The 22,899-nt window shown below is 44.1% G+C and overlaps 1 protein-coding gene across 1 annotated transcript in view; it reads right to left on the minus strand.

Moving 5' to 3' along the window:
* Window positions 1-22,899, minus strand: part of RNGTT (RNA guanylyltransferase and 5'-phosphatase) — a 267,297-nt gene that overhangs the window by 161,563 nt on the left and 82,835 nt on the right. The window contains exon 10 of the mRNA XM_054162574.1: window positions 21,564-21,635. Within this exon, the coding sequence (XP_054018549.1) occupies window positions 21,564-21,635 (72 nt within the window). The remainder of the gene's footprint in view (window positions 1-21,563; window positions 21,636-22,899) is intronic.

The following is a 22,899-nucleotide window of genomic DNA, read 5'->3' on the forward strand; positions in this document are numbered from 1 at the left end:
AGCGAACTGAGAAGATGTGGGAACTGAAACACCAAGGGCAGCCATACAGATGCCCAGGAGAACCAGCAGCCAGGCATTTCCTGTACTAAACACAACTAGAAGAGATGTGGCAAGAGAATCTGAAAGGAAAACATGCCCTGCTCTAACATGCATCAAAGAGAATCAGAACTGGTCCACTGGAAAAAACACAAAGGAAAAGGCAAAATGGCATACTGAGAAGGCATACAAACACCAGAGAAAGGAGGAGCAGCACCTAAACAGATCCTTTTATGAGGAGACAACTGGATGCCCATTTTAGACCAACATGGTTTAATCATATCCTTTTCAAACTCATCCTGGCTTCAACCACAGTGTTCTGCATGCCCTTCTCCCACAGGACCATTAAGTTTCTCTTGGATTTCTTGCCCAGCATGAGATCCTTGCTAGACCTCCAACCAAAGTCCTCAAGTGCTCATTGCAATAGCTTTTAAGAACTATGCATTGCTCCCATAATGTATGTAATTCACAACCACTTTATTTCAGGACTCAGCAGGGCAGACTTAGGGCAGACATAAGGAGGACACAAGCAGGGCAGACAGGGTAGACATAAGGAGGAAGTTCTTATCAATAAGCAAAATACTGCAACAGGCTGCCCAGGGATGTGGTGGAGGCCCCATCCCTGGAGGCATTCAAGGCCAAACTTGAGGGGGTCCTCAGCAACCTAACCTAGTTAACAATGTCCCTGCTTACTGTAGGGGGGTTGGACAAGATGACCTTTGAGGGTTGCTTCCAATGCAGTGCATTCTATTTCTATATACCAGGAGGAAGCCCAGCCTCCAACACTTAAGGGGGAAGCACAGCCTGCACAAAGGAAGTGCTAACATGGGTGAAGTGTCTCCTAATCTCTAGTCATTGATCCACACTTGTGAAGAAGGAGAAAGCCTATCTGGCTGCTAATTTTGCCTTCAGTGTTGCCTTCTTTCATACACGAAGGTGCTATTCGCAGAGAGCCATTCAAATTAATAGAAAATTAGAGCATGGAAAAAGGAGCAGGAGAGTGGCTCACTCTTTATTCATTTGTCACAGCACACAGCTGCATGATCTACACATTTGTAAGTGCCACAGACAAAATTCTGGAGAATCGTGCTTTCTTCCCCCATGTACAGCACGCTTGAGAACTCATCTACACAGCAATTGTCCTGGTTCCAATATCTAACTGAAATACAGACAGTGCATCTTGACCTCTGTAACAACTGACTGAAGAAGTGATTGAAGAATTCTTTCCTGGGAAATGTATGTATTTATTTTTTAGTACTTTCCAAAACCACCATAAACTGATGTCTAGATATATTGCAGCAAGATCTCTCGAGGTAGAATAGCATAGAATGAACCAGGTTGGAAGAGACCTTCAAGATCATCACGTCCAACCCATCAACTAATTCAACCCACCTAATCAACTAAACCATGCAACCAAGCACCTCATCAAGTCTCCTCCTGAACACCTCCAGTGATGGTGACTCCACCACCTCCCCCGGCAGCCCATTCCAATGGGCAATCACTCTCTCTGTGTAGATCTTCTTCCTAACCACCAGCCTAAAACTCCCCTGGTGCAGCCTGAGACTATGTCCTCTTGTTCTGGTACTGGCTGCCTGGGAGAAAAGACCAACATCTGCCTGTCTACAACCTCCCTTCAGATAGTTGTAGAGAGCAATAAGTTCACCCCTGAGCCTCCTCCTCTCCAGGATAAGCAACCCCAGCTCCCTCAGTCTCTCCTCATAGGGCTTGTGTTCCAAGCCCCTCACCAACTTTGTTGCCCTTCTCCGGACATGTTCCAGCAAGTCAACATCCTTCCTAAGCTGAGGGGCCCAGAACTGGACACAGGAGTCCAGGTGTGGCCTAGCCAGTGCAGTGTACAGGGGCACAATGACCTCCCTGCTCCTGCTGACCACACTGTTCCTGATGCAGGCCAGGATGCCGTTGGCCCCCTTGGCTGCCTGGGCACACTGCAGGCTCATGTTCAGCCTACCATTGCGCAGTACCCCCAGGTCCCTCTCTACCTGGCTGCTCTCCAGCCACTCTGACCCCAGCCTGTAGCTCTGCATGGGGTTGTTGTGGCCAATGTGCAGAACCTGGCACTTGGATGTGTTCAATCTCCTGCCCTTGGACTCTGCCCATCTGCCCAGCCTGTCGAGGTCCCTCTGCAGAGCCTCTCTACCCTCCAGCAGATCAACTCCTGCCCCCAGCTTGGTGTTGTCAGCAAATTTACTGATGATGGACTCAATGCCCTCATCCAGATCATCAATAAAGATGTTAAAGAGCATGGGGCCCAGCACTGATCCCTGGGGCACACCACTAGTGCCTGGCCGCCAGCTGGATGTGGCACCATTCACCACCACTCTCTGGGCTCGGAGTCCAACCGCTCTGCTAAGTATCTTTTTCTACTCAGATACATTTTATGAGTAGGCCTGGAAAAGCAAATGAGCTAATTAATGCTTCAAATATCTGAGCCTCCAACAAGCAGGAAAGTTACTTAAAGATCTTCTTCATTCAAAAATGCATAGCAATTCAAATTTATTTCAGTCCCTTAATAGTTAGATTAAAAGCTGAGACCATTTCATATGCACCATAAACCAGCTGAATCACCTTCTTCTCCTTTAAATAATCCTTCCACTTCTCCCATCCACTTGGAACTAATTATTTCCTGCAGCTCTGCCAATCATATATTTTTATTTCAAAGGTTGTTAAGCACAAGGGTATATTACCACTAGGTTCCATATTATAAAGGTCAGAGCTAGGTTGACATAAGGTTATACAAGATGGGAAAACACAGATAATGCTGCTGAGCAACTTCTTGAAACAGGGAACTACTTGAAAGAGTCAAGCACAGAGCCACAAAAATTATTAATGGAGTGAACATCTTCCTTATGAGGAGAGACTGAGGGAGCTGGGGCTCTTTAGCTTGGAGAGGAGGAGACTAGGGGTGGCCTCATTAATGTTTATAAATATGTAAAGGGTGAGTGCCAAGAGGACGGAGCCAGGCTCTGCTGGGTGATGCCCAGTGACAGGACAAGAAGCAATGGGTAGAAGTTGAGGCATAGCAAGTTCCATGGAAACATAAGGAAGAATTTTTTAAACTGTGAGGGTGACAGAACACTGGAACAGGCTGCCCAGGGGGGTGGTGGAGTTCTCCCTCTCTGGAGATAGTCAAGACCCACCTGGATGCGTTCCTGTGTGATCTGGTCTAGGTGATCCTGCTCTGGCAGGGGAGTTGGACTGGATGATCTTTCAAGGTCCCTTTCAGCCCCTAACATTCTGTGATTCTTCATCAGCCCAGTAAACTAAGATGTTAAGTAAGGAGTGTTCCATTCTCATAAAAGCATGGGACAATGGCAATAAGAAAATTAAGAGATAACACTGAATTTGAACCAAGGACATGCTGAATAAAGCCAACGCTGGAGGAGATGGGGCTTCTCTTTGTTATACATAGAATATAGAATACATAGAATAAACCAGGTTGGAAGAGACCTTCAAGATCATCGCGTCCAACCCATCAACCAATCCAACACCGCCCAAGCAACTAACCCACAGCACCAAGTACCCTGTCAAGTCTTCTCCCAAAAACCTCCAGTGATGGCGACTCCACCACCTCCCCAGGCAGCCCATTCCAATGTGCAATCACTCTCTCTGTATAGAACTTTTTTCTAACATCCAGCCTGAATCTCCCCTGGCGCAGCCTGAGACTGTGTCCTCTTGTTCTGGTACTGGCTGCCTGGGAGAAGAGACCAACATCCATCTGTCTACAACCTCCCTTCAGGTAGTTGTAGAGAGTAATAAGGTCACCCCTGAGTCTCCTCTTCTCCAGGCTAAGCAACCCCAGCTCCCTCAGCCTCTCCTCGTAGGGCTTATTAGGCACTTCTCACAATTACCAAAAATGTTGGTAACATACAAGTATGTATGCCAGACCCTTCAACTTCTAGCTTTTAGCAAATAAGTAGGAGGGTAATGTAGGTTGCAATAAATAATTCCCAGACCTTGACAAAACCAGGAAGAGATTATTTAGTATACAAAGCACACTCGTAAAAGTCGTTCAAAAATAAGACATCGATGTATGTGTAACCTACACTGAGGCACCAAATACTAATGTGTTTTTAGGCAATGCATTTGTTTTACAATGGTGTTATAGCAATGTGTAAGTTTTTACTTGGCTAAGAATGGTGAGGGTCACCACTGCCCGACAGCACAGTTACTGAATTGCATTACATGGTAATTCTTGTCCTAGACATTTTTAACCTCAAAGGAGTTTGTTAGCAAGGGGTAAAACAAAATTAACACGTAGCATGTGTTTCCCACCTATGCTAGAAAGTTACACTCCCCCCTCTCTGTAACTAAAATGTATCCTCAAGCATTTAGACAAGCCTCAAGAGAGGAGTCATCTGTTGAATCAACACCTCTTCCTTGAGCAGATGAATTCTCTTCACCTGCTGAAACCATGCACTGCACCAAGAGGTCACAGCAGGAAGTGGGCTGTGACACTTGAAAATACTTCTCTGGATGTAAGTATAATCCTCCACAGGTCCTCAAGATGAGATTTCTAGTGAACTCAGAACTGAACATTTCTGAAGTTAATACTTGCATTGTACCTCAAATGAACTTCTCAACAGAGCATATTCATAATAAGCCACACAAGAACCCACTGATCCACAACAAAAGAAATATGTAATAGAACAGAATAGACCAGGTTGGAAGAGAAGAGAAGAGAAGAGAAGAGAAGAGAAGAGAAGAGAAGAGAAGAGAAGAGAAGAGAAGAGAAGAGAAGAGAAGAGAAGAGAAGAGAAGAGAAGAGAAGAGAAGAGAAGAGAAGAGAAGAGAAGAGAAGAGAAGAGAAGAGAAGAGAAGAGAAGAGAAGAGAAGAGAAGAGAAGAGAAGAGAAGAGAAGAGAAGAGAAGAGAAGAGAAGAGAAGAGAAGAGAAGAGAAGAGAAGAGAAGAGAAGAGAAGAGAAGAGAAGAGAAGAGAAGAGAAGAGAAGAGAAGAGAAGAGAAGAGAAGAGAAGAGAAGAGAAGAGAAGAGAAGAGAAGTAACCAGGTTGGAAAAGACCTTTGAGATCATCGAGTCCAACCTATCATCCAACACCATCTAATCAACTAAACCATGGCAACAAGCACCTCATCCACTCTCTTCCTAAACACCTCCAGTGATAGTTGACTCCACCAACCTCCCTGGGCAGCACATTGCAATGGCCAATCTCTCTTGCTGGGAAGAACTTCCTAACATCCAGCCTAAACCTCCCCTGGCACAGCTTGAGACTGTGTCCTCTTGTTCTGGTGCCAGTTGCCAGGGAGAATACTAAAAATAAAGCATGCAGCTCATTTAATATCCATTGTGTTGAACTGTAGGAGAAGGGCTGCTTGCAGATAGCTTTGGAACAGCTATGTTTTGCCCTTGAGTTAGGAAAGCACACCTTATCAGAAATTGAGAGAAAGAAAGAGGAAAATGCAGGGGAATATTTGCTTTTGCTCAAATTAGAGAAGCTTATATATGGTCTCTGACTAAGAAAATAATGTAAACATTTTGTAGCTGAAGGGAGAAACTTGGCAGAATTTGGTTGGATGTGTTAGAATATTGTTTTGTTATCTTAACCTACTGCATGCCTTACTTACATGCATGCCAGTAGAAAATGACCAATTAAGATGTGACACATGTGCCTTCTGATAGAGTATATAACTTTGCTGTGTAATGTAATAAACCTCTTTGCCTCCTAACATCTTGGCCTGGAAGCTGTGCTCTAGGGTGATGGAACACCTACACCCATACTACAACACTGAAGGGGTGGGGAAAGGCAATTTATTTACTGAGAAGAGGTAAAACAACCAAACAAAAAAACCCCAAACTATCAGTTCCAATAATATTGCTCCAGATGGATGCTTGATGCTTTCTTTGATGAAGTCACACAGTCATACTGTGGAAAGTAACTCAATTTGCAGGTCATCAAGGAAGAGCATAGGAATCATTCAGACAGATTCAAGAGGATAACAGGATTTCTGCTGCACGCCCTGCCCCAGTCCCCTCTCTGCAGAGGGAAAGATACCACCTAGAAGATACCATCACCCTTCAGGTTTGAGTCTCCCTTCCCCTGCCTCTAAGGTTGCCCTTGTGGCTACAGCTCAGTAAATTTGGTGAGCCTTACATGGCAAGTACATTACCTACATGGCTGCAGTGCAGATAACAAAAGGTGGTATGCAGGTGCTACATTCCATCACAGTAACTTCTCTTAGAATTTGATACTTTTCAGCTTTTCCCCCAATGCAGCTGTAGGAAAACCAAAAATATAACACCTGAGCCTGTGTACAGAGCTGATAACCAGCTTGGTTTGGGATAAACTGAGAATTTATATTCTCTCCCTCCACGTGATAGGGTTCGAAGCCTACCTGCCAGGAAAGTGCATGTCAGTTGCTCTCCCAGAGCTGTACCTTGGAGATGTACAGCTGATAACCAGCTTGGTTTGGGATAAACTGAGAATTTATATTCTCTCCCTCCATGTGATAGGGTTCGAAGCCTACCTGCCAGGAAAGTGCATGTCAGTTGCTCTCCCAGAGCTGTACCTTGGAGATGTACAGCTGATAACCAGCTTGGTTTGGGATAAACTGAGAATTTATATTCTCTCCCTCCATGTGATAGGGTTTGAAGCCTACCTGCCAGGAAAGTGCATGTCAGTTGCTCTCCCAGAGCTGTACCTCGGAGATGAATAATTCAGCACACGCACGCAGATGATCCACACACAGCTTCACTTACTGAGCCATAGCAGAACATATGTCACAACTGTCTTGGCTTTCATGAGTTTGAGAGAGGAATAAAGAATAAGCTCAGGCTGATAGTCTACCCTGTGTTTAACATTATTATTGACAATTCAAGGCACCAACAGCTGACATCTGCATTTCCAATGGAAGCCCATGATTAGTTCTTGCATCTTCTGAAGAGCAGGCAGTCTAGTATTTTGCAATTTATATTAGTGGCCTGGCACATATCTCTTCTGAGCCTGATTTACAGATGCTACTTTTTGATACACATAGCTTCATGTAAAAACAATCTGAATAAGATTATTGCTATATTCAATCACCTAAAAGGTTTTGTTTGGTTTTTTTTTTCCTTTTCCAACATTTTCTTTTTCAAACAGGATGAAAAGTAAACTATCAGAGAAATTAAAAACTTTGTAAATTATGACTCTTAAGTTTTCATTTCTAAAAGGCTGTTGTTATAGGATAAAGACTATGTGCTAACCATGGAAATGATTCCTCCAGAGTACCAAAGTGTACAAGGAGCTGAATGGTCCAGCCCCAGGAGGTGGACAGAGGAAATTATATTATTCCATCCCATAATATTTAATCTTTATCTTCCCTTTATAAAGGAACAGCATAAGCTGTTTGGCCCCTTCTCCTCTCCCTGCTCCCTTCCCAATGTGGACTGCTATCTGTTGTGATGCAGGGGAGTGGGGCCTGGTGATGGCAAGCTGAATTTTTATCTACATCATTAAGCTTTGGGCTTAATGAGGTCCTGTGGTAAGCCCAGAGAGAGAGTTGGGCTGAGACTGTTTTGGGTTTTTATGTTGTTGTATTCTTGTATATAGTTGTGGATTTAGAACTCAAATTCTTTCCAATCCTGTGTGGAGTGTCTTATTTTACCCCTTTTTGGGAGGCATAAAAGAGTATCTGTCTCACTTCCTATAACTGTGGCCTTCCAATATCTGATGGGGACCTACAAGAAGGCTGGGGAGGGACTTCTCGGGATATCAGGTAGTGATAGGACTAGGGGGAATGGAATGAAGCTGGAGGTGGGGAGATTCAGGCTGGAGGTGAGGAGGAAGTTCTTCCCCATGAGAGTGGTGAAGCCCTGGAATGGGTTGTCCAGGGAGGTGGTTGAGGCCCCATCCCTGGAGGTGTTTAAGCCCAGGCTGGACGAGGCTCTGGCCAGGCTGATCTAGTGTGGGGTGTCCCTGCCCATGGCAGGGGGGTTGGAACTAGATGATCCTTGTGGTCCCTTCCAACCCTGACTGATACTATGATACTACTATGATACTATAAACCCAAGACAAAGGCAAAAGGCAAAACAACTTTAATAATCTGAAAATACATTTTAAAATGTTTGGAGTTTTTTTTTCCTAGCTTTTATCAATCCCATACTCCAAACTGATATGGTAATGGCAGTGAGTTGCAGAATGGCTTCTAAAATTTATCTTGGCATCAGTGAGGCACAGCGTGTGAAATACTGTTTCAATTGTAACAATTCAACCCATGTGCTGCAGGAACATCATTACTATTTATACGTTGTCAGCTTATACAATGGAATACCACTTTGATTCACTACAGAACAAAAAATGGGTTGGGGAATCTGACCTATTAAAAAAATCTTGTTTAAGACATGTATTATATTATTTGTATTTCCTTTAAAGAGAAATAAAAATCACTGAAGATACACTCAAATATGTATGAAATAAAGAAGTTTGTAGCCCCTGCATAAACTTCAAGGCCTAACAGAGCATCAAATAAAGCTCCACATTGGTTTGTTCTGCTAAATGAGCAAACATAACTTGAACAAAACAGGCAGACTGTCAAAACTGTAACTAAACAGGTGAGATCATAGTATCAGTCAGGGTTGGAAGGGACCACAAGGATCATCTAGTTCCATCCCCCCTGCCATGGGCAGGGACACCCCACACTAGATCAGGCTGGCCACAGCCTCATCCAGCCTGGGCTTAAACACCTCCAGGGACGGGGCCTCAACCACCTCCCTGGACAACCCATTCCAGGGCTGATAGCCTCAGAAGTCCCTCCCCAGCCTTCTTGGAGGCCCCCTTCAGATACTGGAAGGCCACAATTAGGTCACCTCAGAGCCTTCTCTTCTCCAGACTGAACAGCCCCAACTCCTTCAGTCTGTCCTCATAGGAGAGGTGCTCCAGCCCTCTGATCATCCTCGTGGCCCTTCTCTGGACACCTTCCAGCACCTCCATATCCCTCTTGTAATAGGGGCTCCAGAACCAGAGGCAGTGCTCCAGGTGCATCTCACCAGAGCTAAGTAGAGGGGGAGAATCACCTCCCTCGACCTGCTGGCCACACTTCTCTTGATGCAGCCCAGCATCTGATTGGCTTTCCGGGCTGCAAGTGCACACTGAGAGCTCCTGTTGAGCTTCTCCTCCACCAGCACCCCCAAGTCTCTCTCCTCAGGGCTGCTCTCCAGCCAGTCACTGCCCAGCTTGGATTTGTGCCTGGGATTGCCTCAACCCAGACGCAGGACCCTGCCCTTGGTCTCGTTGAACCTCATGAGGTTGGCTTGTGCCCACCTCTCCAGCCTGTCAAGGTCCCTCTGGATGGCATCCCTTCCCTCCGGCGTGTCTGCTGCACCACACAGCTTGGTGTCACCAGCAAAGCAGGAAAAGCAGATCATACTACAAACACTGCTCCCTTCCTCACTCTTCTCCTTGGATTGCTCAGAACAGAAAACAAATTCAAGATAAAAAAATGTATGACTACAAGCGGATGAGAGGTTTGCTTCACGGGTGTAAAGGCAACACATACATGGTGGAATACTTACAATCAGCTGAAGTGACTGGATTATGATTTTCACCATTAATGGTGTGCAGTAGAGACAGACTTGGAGAAATGGGCATCTCCCATGGATGAATACCTAAGACTGTTTTTTTAACTAGGCTCCAGTTAGGCGTCGAAAGCTTATTAGATGCTATTTTGGGAGCACAGACAACTCAGTCCACTTCATTGTCTGTTTTCATGTACAGTGGCTTCACTTGGGATCTTTATAATCCTTATAAATCCTTCTGAGCCTTCAAACCCAGAACTCAGTAAGGGGATTTTACTGGGAGGTAAATGATTAAACCCAAATGGAATTGTGTTCCAGTCTAGACTGGCTGCCTCCCCCCAAGTAACCTGAGGAGACGACAAACTTCCCACTTTAATTACAGAAGTAAATGTCATGATTTCAGTAATCCAAAACTAGTAAATGGATTTGCCATCATCAGCACTGGATATCTGCACACAAGAAGACTGCACAGGGCTCTCCCAGGGGGAATATAAATTTAAGTCATTTATTTTGCACAGAGTTTAGGCTATCTGCAAAGTCAAAGAGCACACACAGGGTTTACTGCTGCTGGGGGGTTCCCCATCATTTTTCCTTGTGTTGCTGTTGCACAGATTATGGAGGCATCTTTGTCTTAACTGCAACAGGAACTCAGTGGCCCAGTCAATATTTTCTCTCTCTGCTTCTACTCTCCTCACACTCTCTTCCTTCCTACCAGCCCTTTTCATTGCCTATTCAAGAGAGCAGTTTTTACTCAGGTTGATGGGTTTTTACAGGACTGTCTTCATGACAAACAATTATCACTCCAGGGACTGAAAGCACCATAGGAAAATTCCTTCACCTTAAAGACATTATTCATGGTGTTTCATATTTGGAAAGATTGTGACCCTGCTTTGCTTGTTGCTTGTTTGGTTTTAGAATATTTAGAATTTTTAGAATATTTAGAACATTGTTTTAGAATAGAAGGGAGATTGTAGCCAGGAGGGGGTTGGTCTCTTCTCCCAGGCAACCAGCACCAGAACAAGAGGACACAGTCTCAAGCTGTGCCAGGGGAAGTTTAGGCTCGAGGTGAGGAGAAAGATCTTCACCGAGAGAGTTGTTAGCCATTGGAATGTGCTGCCCAGGGAGGTGGTGGAGTCACCACCCCTGGAGGTGTTCAAGAGGGGACTGGACGTGGCACTTGGTGCCATGGCTTAGTCAAGAGGTCTGTGGTGACAGGTTGGACTTGGTGATCTTTGAGATCTCTTCCAACCTTGGTGATTCTGTGATATAAATCACTTCATATTATTTAAAATAAGACTGCCCAACACGGTAAGGATAAAGTCTCCTAGAAACTAGAAAGATAAAAAAACAATCAGCACTGACCCATAAATACCTTAGAAAAGGATCCACCTACCTTTCCTAAACCATGGCAGAACTAAAGTACCTGCTTCTAATAGATGTTAGATTCCTGAAAACTTCCAAAAGATCCACGACTTCACAATGTCTTTAAGCTAGTTAGTTAATCGTGTGCATAGTTAGTTTATGAGTAAGAATTGCCACTTAATTACTATTGTTTCAGATGGAAAGTGGCATTTGCCTGGAGAAGAGGAGACTCAGGAGTGACCTTATTGCTCTCTACAACTACCTGAAGGGAGGTTGTAGTGAGGCAGAGGTTGGTCTCTTCTCCCAGGCAACCAGTACCAGAACAAGAGGACACAGTCTCAGGCTGCACCAGGGGAGGTTTAGGCTGGAGGTTAGGAGGAAGTTTTACACAGAGAGAGTGATTGCCCATTGGAATGGGCTGCCTGAGGAGGTGGTGGGGTCGCCGTCCTTGGGGTGTTCAGGGCGAGGCTTGACAGGATGCTTGGTTGCATGGTTTAGTTGATTAGGTGGTGTTGGATGATAGGTTGGACATGATGATCTTGAAGGTCTCTTCCAACCTGGTTAATTCTATTCTATTCTATTCTACCATTTCTTTTAAAGAATAGAATAGAATAGAATAGAATAGAATAGAATAGAATAGAATAGAATAGAATAGAATAGAATAGAATAGAATAGAATAGAATAGAACAAGAATAGAACAAGAATAGAACAAGAATAGGAATAGGAATAGAATCGAATAGAATAGAATAGAATAGAATAGAATAGAATAGAATAGAATAGAATAGAATAGAATAGAATAGACCAGACCAGGTTGAAAAAGACCTTTGAGATCATCGAGTCCAACCTATCACCCAACACCATTTAATCAACTAAACCATGGCACCAAGCACCCCAGCCAGTCTCTTCTTAAACACCTCCAGTGAAATACTTTACTAAAAGTAAAGTATTTTTAAAGCTGAAACTGTGAGGCAGAGACCTCTTTAGTAAAATATTGAGAAAAGACCTTGTAAGAACAAAACCCCATTGTTTATGGACTTTAACCTCTAAATTGTATAAGGTTTGAAGTAATTCATTCACAATACAACTCAAACTTTCAGATTTTGTTTTGTACTTCTGTAGCAAGTTTCATAGTGTGCTGAAAAAGTGTCACAATAGAGTAACCTGAAAAATATAAAGTATTTAATATTGTGGCATCTTCTAAAGCTCTCTTGGAGACCTACTTATCCCTGTATCTCTCTCTCAGGACCATCACCCTGTGCTTCATCCCCTGACAATTATACCAGTGATAATCGGCTATTCAAAAAGGTTTTCTGAAGACATACCTCATGTTAGGGTATGGAAACACCTTCATGAAATAAAACAAGATATGACAAAATGTAATACATTCTCTTTACTTGTATATAATATTGCATTAATCATCCTTTATTCTAGAAAATGGGGAAAGCAAACCACTTTCAGAATCACAGTATCACCAAGGTTGGAAAAGACCTCAAAGATCACCAAGTCCAACCTGTCACCACAGACCTCAGGACTAAACCATGGCACCAAGTGCCATGTCCAATCCCCTCTTGAACACCTCCAGGGACGGTGACTCCACCACCTCCCTGGGCAGCACATTCCAATGGTGAATGACTCTCTCAGTGAAGAACTTTCTCCTCACCTCAAGCCTAAACTTCCCCTGGTGCAGCTTGAGACTGTGTCCTCTTGTTCTGGTGCTGGTTGCCTGGGAGAAGAGACCAACCCCCACCTGGCTACAACCACCTTTCAGGTAGTTGTAAACAGCAATAAGGTCTCCTCTGAGCCTCCTCTTCTCCAGGCTGAACAATCCCAGCTCCCTCAGCCTCTCCTCACAGGGCTGTGCTCAAGGCCTCTCCCCAGCCTTGTTGCCCTTCTCTGGACACTTTCAAGAGTCTCAATGTCCTTCTTAAACTCAGGGGCCCAGAACTGGACACAGTACTCAAGGTGTGGCCTAACCAATGCAGAGTACAGGGGCACAATGACTTCCCTGCTCCTGCTGGCCACACTATTCCTAATGCAGGCCAGGATGCCTTTTGGGGCACTTATTAGGTACGTCTCCACAAGAAATAATAGGAAGGGTAGAGGAGTAAACATGTACACAGCACCCTCGTTTTTCCCTATTGTACAAGGAGCAGCCAAGGAAACTCCAGTTGTTTAGTCTGGAGAAGACAAAGCTAAAGGGAGATCTTATTGCTCTCTACAACTACCTGGAAGGAGGTTGAAATGAGGCTAGTGTTGGTCTCCTCTGGTAAGTAACCAGAGACAGGACAAGAGGAAACGGGCTTCAGTTGTGCCAGGGGAGGTTTAGATTGGATATTAGGAAAAAACTTCCTTACTGAGAGACTGGTGAGACAGGCTGCCCAGGGAGGTGGTGAGTTGCCATCCCTAGAGGTGTCCAAGGAGTGTGTAGATGTGACACTGAGGATATAGTTTAGAGGTCACGGTAGCTGGGTTACAGCTGGATTCAATGATCTTAAAGGTCCTTTCCAACCTTAATGTTCTAAAATTCTATGGGTAACAAAACCATTATAAATCTGCATTTTGAGGTGGTGCCACTTGAGAAATAATCTCAGAATTCAAAGTAATAGCACTGGTGTGACTGGCAACCAGGTGCATCTGTAAACAGAAAAGATGCAATTAAGCATTTGTCTCTCTGAACTGTGCCCTCAGAATTTTCACTGTACTTCCTTTTAAATAAGGTTAATAGGCTGATAAATGAGGCACAGCATGCACTGTGAGCTCCACATCACTTTCAAATGAGGTCTGCACAAGAACAATCAGACATGCTAATATTTTACAGGGATTTAAACCCTCCCCCCCCCCCAAAAAAAGTAGTCATGAATTAATTCAATGAGCACATTGGCCATGGGCAGAATTTATGATCAGCATATATGTCTGCCATGACAAATTTTATCTACCATCTACATCATTTTCTTTTAATGCAGAATGGCAAGCAAAGTAATTGTGCTCTTGACTTAATTTAATGCACAGAGTATTAGGAAATTTAATCAAAATTATGCTGCCTTTCTAAACATTAAAATAATTACTCTCTTTCAAGAATTCAGTCTATTCTTACCACTGCAATCTGGTCTCATGAAAACTTGGCTAGAGTTTAAAAAATTTAAAGGCCAGGGTTTGCAAAGGAAAAGGAAAAGTATTAGTCTTCAGTGTTTTAGTTAAGAATGCACTAATTAGATCCTATATTATGCCAGTGTTACTTTTTATTACTTCACTTGGGGGGGAAAAAAATAGTTGCTTAAGTTTAGTGTCCCTACATCTAGGCATAGCAATTGAATATGATCTGAGAAAAGCTTCTCAAAATAATGTTTCTCAGAAGAGCACAGAATCATAGAATCACTGAATCAATAAGGTTGGAAAAGACCTCAAAGATCATCAAGTCCAATCTGTCACCACAAACCTCATGCCTAACTAGACCATGGCACCAAGTGCCATGTCCAATACCCTCTTGAACACCTCCAGGGACGGCGACTCCACCACCTCCCTGGGCAGCACATTCCACTGGCTAACAACTCTCTCTGTCAAGAACTTTCTCCTCACCTCCAGCCTAAACTTCCCCTGGTGCAGCTTGACACTGTGTCCCCTTGTTCTGGTGCTGGTTGCCTGGGAGAAGAGACCAACCCTCACCTGGCTACAACCTCCCTTCAGGTAGTTGTCAATCACAGTTAGTTGTTTTCTCTCCTTTTCTCTCACAGTTGTCAATCAGATCCTGGGCTGCATCAAGAGAAGCATAGCCAGCAGGTCAAGGGAGATGATTCTCCCTCTCTGCTCCGCTCTGGTGAAACCCCACCTGGAGTACTGCATCCAGTTCTGCAGCCCCTATTACAAGAGGGATATGAACGTGCTGGAGCGTGTCCAGAGAAGGGCCACGAGGATGATCAGAGGGCTGGAGCACCTCTGCTATGAGGACAGACTGAAGGAGTTGGGGCTGTTCAGTATGGAGAAGAGAAGGCTCTGAGGTGACCTAATTGTGGCCTTCCAGTATCTGAAGGGGGCCTACAAGAAGGCTGGGGAGGGACTTCTCAGGCTCTCAGGTAGTGATAGGACTAGGGGAAATAAAACAGAACTAGAAATGGGTAGATTCGGATGGGATAAATTGCCCTGTCTCAAGTGCTGCACCTCCAAACATAAACTTCAACACTATTCAGCTACCTAAAAACCAACATAATGCAGAACTAAAATACACACCAAAATGGAATACACTGCAGTTCTGAGGGATGATAATGCAGGCCAAATATACTGAGTCCAGTTCCAAGTGATATTACAGCAAATGACATTTGGAAACTTTTTATGATATGACATTAGTTTAGGAAGAGACTGGATGGGGTGCTTGGTGCCATGGTTTAGTTGATTAGATGGTGTTGGGTGATAGGTTGGACTCAATGATGTCAAAGGTCTCTTCCAATCTGGTTAATTCTATTCTATTCTATTATTTTGCTGTGATCTAAACATCAATTCTGTGTACATATTAGCAGCTTTCATCGCACTATTTACAGTCATCCTGAAGAGCATAAGTTGACATGTATCTTACTATAAATACCTGTTGCATTCTGAAACAAAACAAAACTACAGATACCCTTATTTTAGTACTAACCTGTGTTTTTCTGTTGATACTGGTCACTCCAACACTCAGATTCTCAAGCAGTATCAGTAATGCACAGAAGCCTTTGGGATTGTGAATGCAACAGTTCACAGAATCACAGAATGTTAGGGGTTGGAGGGGACCTCAAAATATCACCTCGCCCAACCCCCCCTGCCAGAGCAGGATCACCTAGAGCAGATCACACAGGAACACATCCAGGCAGGTCTTGGATATCTCCAGAGAGAGACTCTGGACTTCAGAAGGAATATTCTCACAAAGCCAGGAAACTTTGCAATGTTTAGCTAGCATTAAGGTCAGCTGAAAATATCTATAATTCACCAGGCCTGACTAAAACATGAGGTTTGCCTGAGCAAAAGTGTTCATCAGTATAGTTTGTCTTCACATTTTGCCCAGCTGGAATGTCACATTTCTATGAGCAGAGTATGGAGAGTCAGTGTGGAAGATGAGATGGGAAACATGCTGGAAATCTTGCAACTCATGTGACTAACAGTAAATGCAGTAACCACACCAGTGGAACACTGGAACAGGTTGCCCAGGGAGGCAGTTGAGGCCCCATCCCTGGAGATATTCAAGGTGAGGCTCAACAAGGCTCTGGGCAACCTGATATAGTTGAGGATGTCCTTGCTTACTGCAGAGGGGGTTGGACTAGATGATCTTTGGAGGTCCCTTCCAACCCAGACCATTCTATGATTCTATGATTCACCTTCAGAAGATACAACTGCTTTCAAGAGGAAAAGGAACACCTCATATAGCAATCTGTCAAGTTATTTGGGGTTTTTATTTGGAGAGGGAGTTGTTTGTTTTGGAAAGGTGGAGGGAATGTTTTTGTCTTTGAACAGGACTGCTGCTGTGGGCAATTATTTGATTTGAAGCTCTGCTAGGAAAATGTATGCAAATCTAACTTCGACAACTTAAGAAGGAAGTTATCCTGTCTTGCCAATTACAAGGTTTTAATACATTTACCTCTCTTGGTGATAAAACTCTGTTGATCGCTTCTTGCCAAGCCAAACATTCTCAGGTGCCCATTTTTGTAATTAAGCTTCTAAAATTAACCTAAAAAACTCTTGTGCTTTTTAATCTTTGTAGCAGGACCATTGCTACTGCCTCCTTGCAGATGAAGCCCTGCTTGTACTCATACTGATAACATGATCTTAATTTGTCCTTGACATCAAAACAGTACTGTGTAATAGCTCTTCCCTCATTCCCAGTCCATTTAAAACACAAACAGCAACAAAAAATAACCAAGCTTTAAAGCATTTACAGCCCTGCTCAAAAAGAGCTTTTTCCCACACCTTAACAATCTTCTAGAAACCTTCTGATCATGTTTTCCTGTTTGCCAAGTGCTATTCACAGAATCATAGAATGGTTTGGGCTGGAAGAGACCTCCAAAGGTCATCTAAGTCCAAATCCCCATCAGTAAGCCAGGGCATCTTCCACTAGATCAGCTCCCTCACCCTGTCCTCATAGCAGAGATGTTCCAGGCCCCTGACCATTTTTGTGGCCCTCCTCCAGACCCACCTCAGCAGGTCCATATCCCTTCTGTGTTGAGGGCCCCAGAGCTGGACACAGTATACAGATGAGAATAGAATAGAATAGACCAGACCAGACCAGACCAGACCAGGTTGGAAGAGGCCTTCAAGATCATCGTGTCCAACCGATGATCCAACACCACCCAACCAACTAAACCATGAAACCAAGCACCCTGTCAAGTCTCCTCCTGAACACCTCCAGTGATGGTGACTCCACCATCTCCCTGGGCAGCCCATTCCAATGGGCAAACACTCTCGGTGTAAAACTTCCTCCTAACCTCCAGCCTAAACCTCCCCTGGTGCAGCCTGAGACTGTGTCCTCTTGTTCTGGTGCTGGTTGCCTGGGAGAAGAGACCAACCTCTGCCTGTCTACAACCCCCCTTCAGGTAGTTGTAGACAGCAAGACAGTGAGGTCTCACAAGAGTAGACCAGAGGAGCAGAATCACCTCCACCACCTGCCTGGGGAGGTGGTGGAGTTGCCATCATTGGGGGTGTTTAGGAGGAGACTTGATGGGTGCTTGGTGCCATGGGTTAGTTGATTAGATAGTGTTGGATCATAGGTTGGACTCAATGATCTTGAAGGTCTCTTCTAACCTGGTTTATTCTATTCTATTCTCTCTCCATCTGATGGCTACGCTTCTTTTGATGCAGCCCAGGATGCCATTGGCCCTCTGGGCTGCAAGTGTGCATTGTTGGCTCATGTCCAACTTCTCATCCACCATTATTCTTCATGTTAAGTCTGGACACTTCACCCTAAGTGAGGGTTACTTCCTCTTCCACCTCAAAAATGTTTCACCAAAACAATAACTTCTGGAAAGTGTTGTTTGGTTAGAAGAGTTTATGTATATCCCAAAACGAGAGAAGAAGGAGACTGTTCACTTCTTACCACACATTTATTTTTCAAAGGGAGAGCAACAGCAGTGAATGACAGGTTAGACAAAGTCTGAGCAGAGTCAAGGAAAGACATCAAGATAAACACACATGAAATCAGAGGTGGAGGAACAGGTAAGAAAATTCAAAGGAAAAGTGAGAGCACAGAAGTGGTTACAGAAGACTGTATTTTTCAGAAGTCTAATAGGAATGTTTGCTTACTGGCAAGTCCTGATTATAGGAGGGATGCAGGAAACTAACACCTACTTTTCAGAGAAGGCTAAAGACAAGATCAAGATGAAGAATTGAGGTCACTTAACAAAAACCTTTTATTCCTAATCTAACATGCACCCCCCCCCCCAAACTATTACTTTTTAGAGCAGCTGTCCTAAGTCACACCCTGACTACACGTCACACTTATCAGAACAACAAAGTCCTTTTTGGTGACTAGTACCATGCCTACATCTGCAATTTCCACTTACACTGAGCAGCCTACTCAAGCTCAATAGTATTTTATTCAAGTCTGGAAGAGTCAACAGCAGTTGACTCATTCACAGTGGTTTATTAATACTGTTTGTTCTATTAGAAGCACAGAAACAGTATTTTTGTGGGTTTTTTCCAGAGGCACTAGCAGATGCCAGTGTGTTTTTCCATGGACTGTCACAGGTCTAGTGACTAAATTTAACATATTGTTGTGGATTAACTACAGTAGATAGCGATGCCTCACACTGCCTCTTGATCACTCCTTTCAGAACAGGATGGGGGAGAGAATTGAAAGGCCAAAAGTAAAAATCTTGTGGGTTGAGATCAAAACAGTTTCACAGGTAAAGCAAAAGCTGCACACACAAGCAAGAAAGAACTTCCCACCAGCAGGCAGGTGTTTAGGAAAGCAGGGCTCCACTTGGGAAGACAAAACTCATCACTCCAAATCATAGTATCATAATATCAGGGTTGGAAGGGACCACAAGGATCATCTAGTTCCAACCCCCCCTGCCATGGGCAGGGACACCCCACACTACATCAGGCTGGCCAGAGCCTCATCCAACCTTGTCTTAAACACCTCCAGGGATAGGGCCCCAACCACCTCCCTGGACAACCCATTCCAGGGCTTCACCACTCTCATGGCGAAGAACTTCCTCCTCACATCCAGCCTGAATCTCCCCACCTCCAGCTTCATTCCATTCCCCCTAGTCCTATCACTACCTGACATCCTGAGAAGTCCCTCCCCAGCCTTCTTGGAGGCCCCCTTCAGATACTGGAAGGCCACAATTAGGTCACCTCAGAGCCTTCTCTTCTCCACACTGAACAGCCACAACTCCTTCAGTCTGTCCTCATAGGAGAGGTGCTCCAGCCCTCTGATCATCCTCATGGCCCTTCTCTGGACACCTTCCAGCATGTCCATATCCCTCTTGTAATAGGGGCTCCAGAACTGGACACAATACTCCAGGTGGGGTCTCAGGAGAGCTGAGTAGAGGGGGAGAATCACCTCCTTTCACCTGCTTGCCACACTTCTCTTGATGCAGCCCAGGATCTGATTGGCTTTCTGGGCTGCAAGTGCACACTGAGAGCTCCTGTTGAGCTTCTCCTCCACCAGCACCCCCAAGTCTCTCTCCTCAGGGCTGCTTTCCAGCCAGTCACTGCCCGGCCTGGATTTGTGCCTGGGATTGCCTTGACCCAGATGCAGGACCCTGCACTTGGTCTTGTTGAACCTCATGAGGTTGGCTTGTGCCCTCTTCCTTCTCCTTCCCTCAGCTTTTATTGAAGAACATGACATCATATGGTGTGAGGTATCCCTTTGGTCCATGCGGGTCAGCTGTCCCAGTTGTGTCCTGTCCCAACTCACTGAGAACCCACACCCTATTCACTGGAGTAAGCAGTCTGTGTAAGATCTGCTCAGCAACATCTAGCACAGCACTGTTGTGCTCACAGATCTAAAACACAGGGCTCTATGAGCTGCTATGAAGAAAAGTAAGTCTATCCCAATGAAAGACAAAACCCAGCACATACTTTCTGTTTCGCTAATTATTGCAAGCACTGTTTTAAAAAGATACCATATTGTTGAATTAATCCTTCCTGAAAGACATTTGCTCTTCCTCAGATGTAGCAGAGAAATCACTGGAAAATTGACTTCTATCATAAGGACTAACAAGTGAAACACATTGTCAAGGTTAGTTCTTCAAATACGCTTCAGAAGGAGAGACTACCACAAGATCCCTGACTAACTCCAAACTCCACCTACGTCATGCCTTTTGGGGGGATAACACAAGAAATTTAGAATGGGATGGGATGGGATGGGATGGGATGGGATGGGATGGAATGGAATGGAATGGAATGGAATGGAATAGAATAGACCAGGCTGGAAGAGACCTTCAAGATCATCGTGTCCAACCTATCAACCAATCCAACCCACCTAATCAATCAAACCATGGCACCAAGCACCCCATCAAGTCTCCTCCTGAACACCTCCAATGATGGTGACTCCACCACCTCCCCGGGCAGCCCATTCCAACGGCCAATCTCTCTTTCTGGGAAGAACTTCTTCCTGACATCCAGCCTAAACCTCCCCTGGCGCAGCTTGAGACTGTGTCCTCTTGTACTGGTGCTGGCTGCCTGGGAGAAGAGACCAACCTCCACCTACAGCAACAAAAATCTACAAAAGATAACATACAAGAGGCCCTTTGGTGACATTCAAACCTTTACCATCTTTGAAAGCTGCTTTAAAGAAAAAAGTTTCTTATTTTCTGTACTATTTACCAGCTCATTCCTGTGAGCACAAAAACCTTCATTCCTAGCTATCAACAAAGGCTTCTCCTTTTCCACAGCTTCCACAATAGATTTATTTTATTTATTATGAGGAAGTTCTACACAGAGAGAGTGATTGCCCATTGGAATGGGTTGCCCAAGGAGGTGGTGGAGTCACCATCACTGGAGGTGTTCAGGAGGAGACTTGATAGGGTGCTTGGTTGCATGGGTTAGTTGATTAGGTGTTGTTGGATGATAGGTTGGACACGATGATCTTGAAGGTCTCTTCCAACCTGGTCTATTCTATTCTATTCTATTCTATTCTATTCTATCCTATCCTATCCTATCCTATCCTATCCTATCCTATCCTATCCTATTTATAAAGCTTTTCCCTACAGCCAGTGTAAACAGGGAAGCCTGCTGCTGAGGACTTAGCAGAGGACTAGTTGCTTGGTTTCTAAGATAAATCTGAGAAAGAGGTGATGGAGCAACTTAAAAAGGAGTGCTGTGATGCTCTGGTAATAAATGTGCCACTCACAGCCAAATTTCCCCATCCCTACTCAATTTATCTGCCTAAATAGTTCAGGCATGCCCTAGAAATGGGAAATTTTCCAAGAATGTTTAGCTGACTGTTTCAAATCACCATCTTTGCTTGAGCAGGTCAAAATAAATCAACACTTATTATATGGCTGTTTTCAATCCCGAATGCGATTCATTGCTTGCTATCGAGTTACGAAATACCCAAACACTTCTGGTGCTTAAATTTACTCTGAAGCTCTTAGTGACACAAGTGAGATTAAAATACAAACAAGATGCAATAACTAATGATAAAAGCAATAAAACTGAAAGTACTTACATTGAACTTAATAATGTCATATATCAAGTACCGAGGGACAACTTGTCCATTAACCTTGTCGATGATCATTTCCTTAAAAGAAAACAAAAATGACATTTGCATTTATTTCATTAATATAGAAGAATGCCAACATTTGTATACTTAGTGCAAGTACCTGTAAGAATAATGCAATCAAACACTGGTAACAAAGGCAACAAAGTTGGTGAGGGGTTTGGAGCACAAGCCCTGTGAGGAGAGGCTGAGGGAGCTGGGGTTGCTTAGCCTGGAGAAGAGGAGGCTCAGGGGAGACCTTATTGCTCTCTACAACTACCTGAAGGGAGGTTGTAGACAGGCAGAGGTTGGTCTCTTCTCCCAGGCAACCAGCACCAGAACAAGAGGACACAGTCTCAAGCTGCACCAGGGGAGGTTTAGGATGGAGACTAGGAAGAAGTTCTAAACAGAGAGAGTGACTGCCCATTGGAATGGGCTGCACGAGGAGGTGGTGGAGTCACCATCACTGGAGGTGTTCAGGAGGAGACTTGATGGGGTGCTTGGTGCCATGGGTTAGTTGATTAGGTGGTGTCGGATGATAGGTTGGACACAATCTTGAAGGCCTCTTCCAACCTGGTTTATTCCATTCTATTCTATTCCATTCTATTCTATTCCATTCTATTCTGTTCTATTCTATTCTAATTCTATTCTATTCTATTTCTATTATAATTCTATTCTATTCTAATTCTATTCTATTCTATTCTATTCCATTCTACTCCATTCCATTCTATTCCATTCCACTCTATTCCATTCTATTCCATTCTTTCTTTATTATGAAAAAGGTTTTAAAATAGGGCAAGATTATAAACATAATTGGGGTCTCAAATGTCTTTCATGAAGCACTCAATATGAAGCCAGGACTAAGCTGTACTAAGGCTCCACATTCTGATGGGCAACATTCACATGTCAGTTTCCCCACAGCTTTCAAAATCACTACTTCTGAGTGAATAATGAGCTTTTAGAAACCTCAGTAAGAGCTGCATTCCCCACATCAAGCAAGCACTTTTGGGAAGTGTAACAGCGAGAAGTGAGGAACGAGCGTTAACATCCATTTTCTATGCCCAGGTTGGATATTTTCATGTTAAAAGCATCCTAGGCAGCACTGACAACTGCAATTTGCTTGAATGTTGCATTGTGACTAAACAGCAGGGTTCCTTCAAATGGAAATATCCCAGATTCTATCTGTATTACATGAAATTAATTAACTTCCCAGATGTGCTGGTAAACCCTCTTGAAGGTATGTCAGCTAGAAGAAAGCCTGTTCTAAACAACGAACATCCAAACACTAAAGTGCTTTCGGAATTCA

This window comes from Dryobates pubescens, chromosome 6, assembly GCF_014839835.1.
Source record: "Dryobates pubescens isolate bDryPub1 chromosome 6, bDryPub1.pri, whole genome shotgun sequence".
NCBI lineage: Eukaryota > Metazoa > Chordata > Aves > Piciformes > Picidae > Dryobates > Dryobates pubescens.